Raw genomic sequence first — 13,340 nt, 5'->3', positions numbered from 1 at the left:
AGTGACCAAGGCAAAATTCCATTTCAGTACCTTGCCAGTGCCACTTTCCCAGTGTCAGATAGAAGAACATGGGCCTACTCTCTACTCCGGGTTCCAGCCCAGGGACCCTACAAGCAACCTTGCTGCTTATTCCCTGAGCTGCTTCCAATCCTGGCATTCCCCCACTCTCTGGGGTTTGTCAGTCTCTCTACTCCCAGGGAACAATAGTGGGCTACTTGTCGATAGCCCCCCAACACATCTCCCTTCTCCCACGGAGTGACTGTAGACTCCCTCCCTGCAGTCCTTCCTGCTATCAGCTCCCTGGCTTTAGAACCCCTGCCTGTTCCCATACAGGTTCACTTTCCTCTCAGACTAAAAGGTTATTTGGCCCATCTGGCTTCCATTAACCCCTTCAGGGAAAGTGTAGAGGGTAGAAACCCCATCACAGGTGCATGCATTGCAAACCAATTAACTCTTAGCTTGTAGGGAACGACAGAGAGTAAGAAGCAATTTCAGACACGTCCCAGCCAGACATGGAAACAGCAAACAAAATATTGGATGCCTGTCTGCAGCAAAATGGCAAATTTCACAGCCAAAATTATGAATTCTATGGCATCTTGGAAAAACACTAGATTCCATAGCTGGGGAACTGTAAGGTCCAAGGAGCTCTGATTGAGATGATATGAACTGCATCAGTCTCTGAGTTGTTGTTTTTGGATAGTGCTGCATCGTTTTACACTTAATTAATGTTTTCAAGATTTTTGTTCCCAACCATAAGGGCTAGAAACATAAGTGTTTTGTCTTTAGAAATGAAAGCTAATATTCTGAAATGCGGTTTTTTTAGCAAGGGTGAATCCACAGCCAAATCTCAGACTACATGGGGGTGTTTCCCACAGGGAGCAATGGGAGGGAACATCTTTTTATTCTATTTATTTTGTACACCACTTATCACAGTGAGGTCCTGGTCCATAACTAGGGCCATTAAGTGCTATGTTAATTCAAATAATAATAATAATGTGCGTGACAACATGAACCCTGATTTGGGAACATTTTCTGAATCAAGGTTGATGTTTTTTGTAGCTAGCAGAACACCATAGCTGCTTTCATTTCAAGTGGGATGGAGGGTTTTAAACAAACTCTTCAATCAGTTCTATTTTTGACAACTTGCACTAACATCAGTGCATAGATGGGACCTGTTGTATTCTCAGAATGACAGATTTTTGTTCTTTACCAGATTGCGGATTTTGGTTTATCGAAATGGCGCATGGTGTCCACATCACAATCACGAGGTGACAAATCCCTGCCAGAGGGAGGGACTATTATCTACATGCCACCCGAAGACTATAATCCCAGTCAGAAAACCCGTGCAAGTATAAAGCATGATATATACAGGTACTGCCTGTTATCCTACAGTGAGCACTGCAAACTGAAAAGTAAAAATTGTCAAAGAAACTCGATTATAATGAATCAGAACACGTTATTTTGGGGCACTAAATGGATAAAGTAAAATTTTTGAAAATCTCTTTCCCTAGCAAACATTAGGACAAATATAATGCCCTAGAAATTAGGGGAAAACCAGGATAACTAGACAAAGGGGATTGGTTGGAGTTAACCCAATGTTGTTTAATTTTGTGAACATCCCACAGATCAGGCTTGCAGGGAATAGAATTACCCTGCTGAAAATATGATGGATGGGGGGAGAGAGAGAATAGGTAGCAAAACAAAGTGCAAGCATCCAGATGAACAAACTGTACACACCTACTTGAGAGATCTCTGTGGTTAATGTCCAGAGATTAATGTAATTTGCAAGACAAACATGGAGTGAGAGAAGAAGCATTAACTTAGAAAAGGTCAGGAGAAAAGACAGGCAAAAACAGAGTATACATCAAATAGAAATTAATATAGGAGTATACATCAAATAGGGACAGGCAAAAACAGAATATACATCATATAGAAATCCAGGGAGAGCTACTCCAGTAAGCTCTTGAATGGCGCATATAGAGGAATGGCACATATAGAGTAATAGTAGCTATAAAAGAAACAACAGAAGTTGCTGTCTACGTGTAAGAGATACAGTAACTCCTCGCTTAACCTTGTAGTTATGTTCCTGAAAAGTGTGACTTTAAGCGAAATGATATTAAGCAAATCCAATTTCCCCATAAGAATTAATGTAAATGGGGGGGTTAGGTTCCAGGAAAAAAATTTTCACCAGACAAAAGATTATATATATATATATATATATATATGTTTGTATGTATATACACAATATAAGTTTTAAATAAACAATTTAATATTGTACACAGCAATGATGATTGTGCAGCTTGGTTGAGGTGGTGAAGTAAGAGGGTGGGATGTTTCCCAGGGAATGCCTTTCTGCGAAATGATGAACTAGCACTCAGCTGAGCCCTCAAGGGTTAACACGTTGTTAATGTAGCCTCACACTCTACAAGGCAACACAAATGGAGGGAGGGGAGACAGCGTGGCAGACAGAGACACACACCCTGTGTGTGAGAGAGATGTGCATTGCTCCTTTAAGTACGCTGACCAACTCAAGTACATTGCCTCTTTAAGTAGATCAGCAAGTTGAGACAGAAGGTGCTGCCAGCAAGCTCTCTCCTTCCTGAGCCCTGTTGTGTCTTGGTCGTTCGTCCCCCCCCCGCCCCCCTCACCCGCTCTATGGAGATGGGGTAAGTGGGGAGGCAGGAGCAGGGGGGAGGGGGACACCTTGACATTAGCCCCCCTCTTCCCCCACCCCTGCACAGCAAGCAGGAGCGTCCCAGGAGCAGCTCCAAGGCAGAGGGCAGGAGCAGCACATGGCAGTGCGGGGGGAGGGACAGCTGAACTGCCAGCAACTGATAGCCTGCTGGGCAGCTGCTGCACAGGGAACTTACATGAGCGGGGAGCTGATAGGGAGGCTGCCGGTCCAAGCTCCCACCAGTTAGCTCCGATGGGCTGTTTTTTCTGTGAGCAGTGGACAAAGCAGGCAGTTGCCAAACAATGTTATAAGGGAGCATTGTGCAACTTTAAATGAGCGTGTTCTTTAATTGAGCAGCAATGTAACAATGTTAACCAGGACAACTTTAAGTGAGGAGTTACTGTACGGAACAAGCTAGCAGAGAAGGGTACCACCTTAAAACCTGCCTAAACAATCAAGGAGGGGATTGAGTGGAGGAAGTGGATGGATAACAGTTGACAGATGGCCTATTACAGTCAAGCGTAGTTTTTAAGAATATCTATTAAGGTTGCATTTTTGCTACTTGAGTCATGGATTCCATGATTTTCATATATTTTAAAAATATCTAGGAGTTCTGACACTTTGGGACTCCTACATGTAGGTGTCAGAGTAGCAGCCATGTTAGTCTATATCCGCAAAAAGAACAGGAGTACTTGTGTCACCTTAAAGACTAACAAATTTATTTGAGCATAAGCTTTTGTGGGCTGCAGCCCACTTCATCGGATGCATAGAATGGAACATAGAAGAAAAAGATTGATATATATATATACACACACACATACAGAGAAGGTGGAAGTTGCCATACAAACTGTAAGAGACTAATTAATTAAGATGAGCTATTATCAGCAGGAGAAAAAAACTTTTGTAGTGATAATCAAGATGGCCCATTTGGACAGTAGACAAAAAGGTGTGAGGATACTTAACTTAGGGAAATAGATTCAATATGTGTAATGACCCAGCCACTCCGTCTCTGTTCAAACCCAAGTTAATGGTATCTAGTTTGCATATTAATTCAAGCTCTGCAGTTTCTCGCTGGAGTCTGTTTTGGGGGCTTTTCTGTTGCAAAATTGCCACTCTTAAATCTTTTACTGAGTGGCCAGAGAGGTTGAAGTGTTCTCCTACCAGTTTTTGAATGTTACAATTCTTGCTGTCAGATTTGTGTCTATTTATTCTTTTGCGTAGAGACGGTTTGGCCAATGTACACGGCAGAGGGGCATTGCTGGCACATGATGGCATATATCACATTGGTAGATGTGCAGGTGAACGAGCCCCTGATGGCGTGGCTAATGTGATGAGGCCCTATGATGGTGTCATTTGAATAAATATGTGGACAGAGTTGGCATTAGGCTTTGTTTCAAAGATAGGTTCCTGGGTTAGTGTTTTTGTTCTGTGGTGTGTGGTTGCTGGAGACTATTTGCTTCAGGTTGGGGAGCTGTCTATAAGCAAGGACTGGTCTGTCTCCCAAGATCTCTGAGAGAGTGAGGGATCATTTTTCAGGATAGGTTGTAGATCTTTGATGATGCGCTGGAGAGGTTTTAGTTGGGGGCTGAAGGTGACAGGTAATGGTGTTCTGTTATTTTCTTTGTTGGGCCTGTCCTGTAGTAGGTGGCTTCTGGGTACTCTTCTGGCTCTGTCAGTCTGTTTTTTCACTTCGACGGTGGTGTCAAGGTTCCTTCCCCACTCTGAACTCTAGGGTACAAATGCGGGGACCTGCATGAAAACCCCCTAAGCTTATTTTTACCAGCTTAGATTAAAATTTCCCCAAGGAACAAACTATTTTCCTTTTTTCCTTGGACTTTATTGCCGCTACCACCAAGTGTCTAACAGATCTATAACCGGGAAAGAACCCGTTTGGAAATGTCTTTCCCCAAAAAATCCTCCCCAAACCCTACACCCCCTTTCCTGGAGAAGGCTAAATAAAAATCCTCACCAATTTGCATAGGTGAACACAGACCCAAACCCTTGGATTTTAAGAACAATGAAAAAGCGATCAGTTTCTTAAAGGAAGAATTTTAATTGAAGAAAAAAAGTAAAAGAATCACCTCTGTAAAATCAGGATGGTAAATACCTTACAGGGTAATCAGATTCAAAACATAGAGAATCCCTCTAGGCAAAACCTTAAGTTACAAAAAGTCACAAAAACAGGAATCTACATTCCATTCAGCACAGCTTATTTTTTTAGCCGTTTAAACAAAACAGAATTTAACGCATATCTAGCTAGATTACTTTCTAAGCTTTAAGATTCCATTTCTGTTCTGTCCCCAGCAAAAGCATCACACAGACACAGAGAACCTTTGTTTCTTGCCCCCCCACCCAGCTTTGAAAATATCTTGTCTCCTCATTGGTCATTTTGGTCAGGTGCCAGGGAGGTTATCCTAGCTTCTTAACCCTTTACAGGTGAAAAGGTTTTTCCTCTGGCCAGGAGGGATTTTAAAGGTGTTTACCCTTCCCTTTATATTTATGACAGGTGAGTATTGTAGTTTTAAGAATGCTTGATAGAGATCTTGTAGGTATTTGTCTCTGTCTGAGGGATTGGAGCAAATGCAGTTGTATCGTAGAGCTTAGCTATAGACAATGGATCGTGCAGTGTGTCCTGGATGGAAGCTGGAGGCATGTAGGTAAGTATAGTGGTCAGTAGATTTCTGGTATAGGGTGGTGGTTATGTGACCATCGCTTATTAGCACAGTAGTGTCCAGGAAATGGACCGCTTGTGTGGATTGGTCCAGACGGAGGTTGATGGTGGGATGGAAATGCTATGGGTACCCGCATGGCCTCACAGTATGCCAACATTTTTATGGCTGACTTAGAACAACGCTTCCTTAGCTCTCGTCCCCTAACGCGCATACTCTACTTGCGCTACATTGATGACATCTTCATCATCTGGACCCATGGAAAAGAAGCCCTTGAGGAATTCAACCATGATTTCAACAATTTCCATCCCACCATCAGCCTGTCCTTGCAACAAAGCCCGATGTCTCTACGCAAAAGAATAAATGGACACAAATCTGACATCAAGAATTGTAACATTCAAAAACCGGTAGGAGAACACTTCAACCTCTCTGGCCACTCAGTAAAAGACATAAGGATGGCAATTTTGCAACAGAAAAGCTTCAAAAACAGACTCCAGCGAGAAATTGCAGAGCTTGAATTAATATGCAAACTAGATACCATTACCTTGGGTTTGAACAGAGACTGGGAATGGCTGGGTCATTACACATATTGAATCTATTTCCCCATGTTAAGTATCCTCACACCTTCTTGTCAACTGTCTGAATGGGCCATCTTGATTATCACTACAAAAGTTTTTTTCTCCTGCTGATAATAGCTCATCTTAATTAATTAGCCTCTTGCAGTTTGTATGGAAACTTCCAACTTCCACCTTCTCTCTCTGTGTGTGTGTGTGTGTGTGTGTGTGTGTACACACACACACACACACATCTTCTTACTATATGTTCCATTCTATGCATCCGATGAAGTGGGCTGAAGCCCACAAAAGCTTATGCGCTAATAAATTTGTTAGTCTCTAAGGTGCCACAAGTACTCCTGTTCTTATTACATATAGGTGTATGGATGCAGTGGTAGGAAATGAACCAGTTTCAGAGACTTAGATGCCAAGCCGAAGCCTGGGCTTCCAGGAAGAGAGAAAGCACTAACTTCTATAATTAGCTCTTCCCCTTGAGGTGCAGAGGAAGCACCTGGCATTCCTAGCAAGAGGTCAGGGAGAGAGAATGTTCCTGTGACTCTCACCTTTTGAGAGGTGTGACTGGGTGGGACAAGAAAGAAAAATCAGGAGCTCCTCCATTGGAGGAGCAAGAGAGGGAGTGAATATTGCAGCAGGCCCCATCTATGCCTATGGTTTTTAGAAGGATGTGGCAGTATTGGTTAGGAGTGGGGAAGAGCCGGAAGAAGTTGGTTAGGAGAGATAGGAGAGAGAGAGAAAGAAAGAGTAAGTTTAGAGGGAAACTGGACTGAAAAAGAGGTTTGGAATGAGGGAACAAGGAAAGAGGGAGAGATTGTCCAGAAAGAAAGGAAGAAGAAATTGAGAACATGGGTGGAAAGAAGGGAGAGAACCCAAAGCAAAGGAGGAGAGAAGAAGACAGATGAAGGGAGAAAGAAGACAGGAGAAGAGAACATCCATTGAAAAAGAGAGACAAGGTGGAGGAAGTAATATTTTATTGGACCAACTTCTGCTGGTGAGAGAGACAAGTTTTCCAACTACAAAGAGCTCTTCTTTGGGTCTGAGAAAGGTCCTCTGAGCGTCACAGCTAAATAAATAAACAAACAGATTGTTTAGCATAGGTAGGTAGTAGTTAAACAATCTGTTCCACTTTGTATTTAGCTATGATGCTCAGAGTACCTTTTCCAGACATGAAGAAGAGCTCTGTGTAGCTCGAAAGCTTGTCTCTCTCACCAACAGAAGTTGGTCCAATAAAAGATATTACCTCACACACCTTATCTTTCTAATATCCTGGGCCCAACACAGCTACAACGCTGCATACTAAAGAAGAAAACAGAAGCAAATCAAGCTATACAATGGAAGGAAAGAGAAAGGTGTGGTGAGGGAAAGAAGAACATGAGCCAAAGGAAAACAAATAAGAAGTTGCAGACTACAATGTCACAGAAGAGATGATAGTGTTTAATTATATCATATCTCAGATTGAATGGGAGAGTGATGTTGGGGGTTTCCCAGGCTCTGGCAGAGTTCATTCACCTCTGTGAATGCTCTTAGGCCTTCCTGTCAGGGATGAGTCTTTGTGACTTCTGTACCAGTTTGACTCAGTTACTCTTGTTGAAAAGCAGAATTTTTGCCTTTAAAATCCACTGCTTTGTACCAAATGTCTGGGACAGCGAACTCTCTCTTAAGTCACTACTCAGGGGACCAACAACAAAGGGTTGCTGCATATAAGTAGTGTTCTGCTCCACCTTTATTAAAACTGTAGTTATGAGCCTATTTCTGCTCCCATTGAGATTAGTGGGCCCATTGATTTATATATTAACACGATTAGGTTTAGTAAATTTGGAGTTATTTCCACATGGTCTCCTGAAGATTCTTCTCTGCAGAGTGAATATGGCATGTATGACACCTAACCCAACCAATCTCTGTTTATGTTCGGAGTCCCAACAGCCATACTTTATGGACAAAAATATTTATTGAATTACTTTTCACTCCTGTTAGCACTGCACCGGTAACACAGCTCTGGAGAGGGAGCTAGATTCTATTTTGACTTACCCATAATTAATAGAATTATTAACTGAGTTCCAATTGCAGGACCACATTTTTTCCTTTGTTTACCCTTCACAGTCTGTTTAAAGGCTTTGCACAGATGTAACTAAGGATAGATGGTGGCCTGCTGAACTAATATTACTTTAGGCATGTCTGTGCTGCAAAATTAAGTCAACTTATGTTAGGTCAGCCTACAGCCACCGTGGTAATTAAATCTGCTCTTCCTGTCCACACTATACTCCTTCTGTTGGTGTGCATCCTCGCCAGCAGCGCATGCACCAACTTAAGTGGAGCACTGTGGGGCAATGAAAGCCAGATCCCCAGCCCCGCCGCCCCGAGGCCTGACCCCCCGAGCTGTGAGCCCCACCACCCTGGGGCAGCAGGACTCTGACAGTCAGCCCTGGGTCGGCGGGGATCCAGCTACCAAAGACAGCAACAAGCGATGTAAGCAACTCAGTGTCTACATGGACACTGCGTCGATCTAACTACATCAGCCTAATCACTATGCCTCTCCTGGAGGTGGAGTTATTAGGTTGGCCTAGTGCGTGAGTTAAATCAGCGGGAGGAACATTGTAGTGTAGACGCTTCTTTAGTTAGGTTGACGTAAGCTGCCTTATGTGGACCTACTCAGAGGTGTAGACCGGGCCTGTGAAAGAAAGCCCTCTTAACACTGAGAGCCCAGGATGAGAAGGGCTAGCCGTTAGAAAAAAAACTCTCGACTTATAAACGGATTTTTTTTATGTGAAATCAGTGAGGTCCTTAACATAGAACCCCAGTTCTTTGGTTTTTCAAAGGCACATATGGCCACCATAAATAAAGTTAGCTCTAGCACATTGTTCTTTACTCAGTACTTTCCCTGTTGTTGGTTTTCATAACATGTATGAAGGGGTACATCACTATAGTCAGCCGTTTAAGTTGGTGTTGTGCAAGTTTATTTTAATGTTTTGTATGATGCTGAGTGCATTGTCAGCATAAATCATAAAGTGTTCTAAAGTAATGCACATTTTTACTTTAATAGCTATGCCATTATTATGTGGGAAGTGATGTCAAGAAAACAGCCCTTTGAAGGTGAGAATGTGTTCTTTAGTTTTCTTTTATAGCCTTATTTACTTTTAGCTAAAGCCTATGTACAGTAATCTGAAAACAATTATTTTGGCATAATTACAACATCCCTAATTATTGTCTGCGATTTTAATGTATCCTCCTATAGTAAACGATAACTATTTATAGTACATATATTTATAATAAATGCTTGATATCTATTTTGACAGAAGTTATAAACCCCTTGCAGATTATGTATAGTGTGTCACAAGGACAGCGACCAGACACTAGTGAAGAAACTTTATCAATAGACATACCCCACCGAGTGCTGATAGTAACATTAATGGCAAGTGGATGGGCACAAAATCCAGATGAAAGACCTTCTTTTTCAAGTGAGTTTACTTGCTTTGTATAGATTAAGTGAAAAACCATACCCCCAAAAATACCTGTATGTTAATACAATATTGAGATTGCTTAGTTGCAAACACAAAAAGGAAATGTGAACAGCTGTATCCAAAACAGCTTTAACTCAGCCTTGTCAAATATCCTATAGAATTTACAGTTTACATTTAACAGCATATACAGTAACATTAAGCTACTCATGCGAGAAGTCAAACTGTAATAAAAAATGGAACATATACAATGCTGCCAGGTTTATATAGTAGTTGGAATCTTCAATTTTATATTTCCTGTCTTTTTGTGATTAATTGTACAACCTTAATATTTATTTGCACTTAATTTACTGTTTGTTTTTGAAGGGGTGGGAGTTTTAAAGAGGAAAATAATTAGAGAAAAACAGATAAAATAAGGCTAGTGGAACTTGTAAGCAATCAGAGGTGTTTTGTTTGCTGAACTAACAGTGAGCCCTGGATTATAAATTCCTCTTGAACAAAACTGAACCAGCCTTTTACAAATAAACTTTTAACCTTTCATAAACAAATGTGTGTGTTCCTGGAACACACCCATGTTCGGGGGAAGCCATGCGAAAACACTGCCCCACCTTCCAGAATGAGGGGCTGCTGTTGCAAAAACCTGTTCAGCCCACTTCACATCTAGCTCATCAGCTCCATTGCACAGTAGTTCTGCTGCCAGTGAGATTTCATGGCTATGGAATTGGCAGCTGGTTCTGCCCCTAAGTGCACCCATAGAATTAAAAATGTCTATTATGCAGGCTCAGTACACAACTCCCAAAGTCTTAGTTTTTGCTAAATGTAAACCAGTTTGTTACAGTTCATGCAAGACACTAGTGCCAACTTGCAGACCACCAGCATATTGCTACGGCAGTGTTCAAAAAGTTGTGGCTAGATTTATTATATTTTTAAAACACTGGAAACAATGCTTTCTGGGTTTCCCCCCTCCTCCCTCACTCATTTTGCTTATACATTTCCCTCCAAATCACCATTAGGTAGAGAGCTGAGACTAGGTGCAAATGAGCCTAAAAGGTGAATATTGTGTGGAGAAATATAGGAAACTATAATGTAAAAACATGTTGTAGTCTTTACTAGATCAGTCCCTACCACCAATTGCAGTGATAATTGGAAACTAATTGTATATTTAAGACTTAAAGTGGCATTTGACAGATGTTAAATGTTTATCAAACTGACTAGATGACTCACTCTAGTTATAAATATCTTCTATGTTTCTCCCTTTAATGCTGTCAGGTTTTACTATGAAATCCTATCTTAATGCTTTTAGCTCTTTTACAGTGAGTCCTATAACCTGCAACACTACATTCAGAAGGCAAACATGACATTAAACATATATATTAGAGAGGGACAAAGCGAGGAGGAGTTTGGTTTTGATTTTGCAAATCCTTGTTTATCAGGTTTCTATCTTACAAAAAAAAAAAAAAGATCAGGGGGATGGGGGGAGTTATACCTGGGTCCCATTTTATCCATTGTCATCTCAGTTCAACATAGAGTTCTTCCCCCACACACATTTTTAGTTTTAGCCCATTCCTAACATTGATTACAGCCAGATTGTGTAATTACATGCGTACTTGTATCACCTGACTGTCCATCTTGTGAATGTGAAAGCTGAGAGCACACTTTTAACTCCCATCTTTGGAAAATCTGATCCTAAATGTCCAAGGGAGATGCCAGATTATCTTGTAAAAGCTTAAAAGTAGCAATCTTTAATTGTTCAAAATTTAAAAGCCTTGATGCTTTTCTTCTCCCCTCCCAATTGGTGGTGTAGAATGAAGACGGTAAGATTGTGCTGGGGTAGAAAATTGTGTTTTAGAGGCTCTGTGACAGTTTACATGCCTAGACTTGCAGTTTTCCTTTAAAAAGAAAAGTGCTTTCTTTTTTAAAACTTCCCCAATATGAAACTCTAAACCTTTATCTCTCAAACTGAGGGTTGCAGCAAATTTAACATTTCAATTTCTAGGGTGGTTGGGTTGCACAGTTGCTTCATTTCTCTAAAAGTGTTGCTGGTTCTGTTCTTTTGAGCTGGAAAGTGTTTAGAAAGTTCCTTTCCAAAGAGCTCAGAAAGCAGACTGTTTTGACAATTTCAGTTCCTTCATTGAAGCTGGCAGGAGAGAAAAATGAGGCATACTTATGTCCTTAATCTGAACACACACACGCAGCATACTAGTGGATGGTTTAATGGGTAACTCAGTCTAGTATTTGGGATTTACAACCCTTTGTTTGGATTATAGACAAGTCTTTGAATGGTCTTTTAATATTGGTGGATGTTCTGAAATTAAATGTCTGTTTTAGACAGAATCCAGTTTGGGGCCTATGAACTTTTACCTTGTCTCTTGTTTTAACCCAAAACAAGAAATACGTCATATCACAGCTTTTTATAAAAGCAGAGAAATGTTTCTATGCTTTTATACTACTTGGGTATTCTTATTTTGTAATGAATTGCATCAGCTAAAATGTAGTTTGTAGTGATAGCACAATGTTAGAACTGTAAGGATTGTTTAATTAATGTTATAATTATATTTATCTAGGTTACATAATCAAAGTAGTATGTATCTTATGTGCCTTCATAACAATAAGTAACCTCACTTTGTTTTGTAATAAAAGGAAGAAAACAGGTGGTTTTATTTAAGGGGAAAGCTTTTTCTGCTGTCTTATGGTGAAAGCAGAATTTTCTGCCCAGTTTACTTTTACTTCCCTTCATTTTGGATTGATCCTTGTAAGTGTTGAAATGTCTACTTTTTTGCTTCCTCTTTATATTTCTGTCATACTCCTTGATAGTAAATTTGGAGAATTAGTGATGCCTAGATAATTGGTTACCTTTTCTCTGACTGCATCCTCACCATTTTTAGAGTATCTTGCTCGGTTTCTGGAAAGAGCTTTTCAGTTTGAAAGAGAAAATTGAGAAGCAATTTTGCTCATAATCTGTCGGTAATATGTGGGGATGTATTTTTTGTTCACTCAATATGTTTTCCTCTTAGTGCATCCTTGTAATGCTCACTATTGTTCATAGGAATTGTGTGTGCATCAAATATCATATCTCTTTGTTTCTACAAATTCCTGCCTTAAAACACAGTGTGCATGATCAGAAATAGCTTCTTATCTTCCTTATTTTAACTTTTAAATGGTTCTATGGATCATTTTGCAAGTTTTCTGTAAAATATTTTTCTCTATTGATTGTTCTATAATTGTTTTGAAATATTGATAATTATATGCTGTCAAATGGACTCTGAGTTTTGACATGTTATATCATGAATATCTGCCCTGAAGGGATACAGTAGTTTAAACTCAAAATTTGACCCATCTTGAAGCTTTTGATAAGGAATATCTCCAAATTCTAAATATCTTTGTTGTTCTAGATTAGAGAGTTCACCACACTATTGCAAAGGAGGTGAAGGGTTGTTTTGTTTTAAACCAGCTACTGTTTACATTATGTTGGCCTTATACCAGAGAGGCACTTCATGATGTTTTACTCCCTCTGGCGACTGTTCAGAAGCAGTCAACTACAGAACGTTATTCTTGAGAATGCCATTGCTCAAAGAAGGAAATATTTTTTTTAAAAATGTAAATTTGGTCTCCATTAGAAAAGCCAGGGGGAAAGTAAAAGACATAATAATTAGAGGGGAAAATTGGTTGTAAGCTTTCAACAAGTATCACCAAAAAAATAGAGACTAAATTAGAAAAGACAAAGAGCTAGATTATCAGTGTAAATCAGCACAGCAGTGTCAGTTAGGTTTTGCTTAGTCATGCCAGTTGAGGATCTGGTTCCAAGTATTTAATAGTTCCCTTTTAACAAAATTATGCAGTATATGGTAAGATGGTTGTAGAAGTTGTGGGGTTTCTCAGGCCCTTCTGTTTGCTTTTTGTAGCCGAGCTCAACTTAAATTAGACATTTCTACAAGTAACAGTCATCCAGAAATTTTAAAAATAAGTTACG

General features: G+C 40.3%; 1 protein-coding gene across 1 annotated transcript in view; it reads left to right on the top strand.

Annotated features, from left to right (window-relative positions):
* RIPK2 (receptor interacting serine/threonine kinase 2) overlaps positions 1-13,340 on the top strand; it is a 38,296-nt gene that overhangs the window by 18,710 nt on the left and 6,246 nt on the right. Inside the window, exons 4-6 of the mRNA XM_077808936.1 lie at positions 1,214-1,371; positions 8,956-9,005; positions 9,209-9,370. Of these exons, the coding sequence (XP_077665062.1) occupies positions 1,214-1,371; positions 8,956-9,005; positions 9,209-9,370 (370 nt within the window). The remainder of the gene's footprint in view (positions 1-1,213; positions 1,372-8,955; positions 9,006-9,208; positions 9,371-13,340) is intronic.

This window comes from Eretmochelys imbricata, chromosome 2 (assembly GCF_965152235.1).
Source record: "Eretmochelys imbricata isolate rEreImb1 chromosome 2, rEreImb1.hap1, whole genome shotgun sequence".
In the NCBI taxonomy this organism is placed as follows: Eukaryota; Metazoa; Chordata; order Testudines; family Cheloniidae; genus Eretmochelys; species Eretmochelys imbricata.
This window is presented reverse-complemented; position numbering and strand designations above follow the sequence as displayed.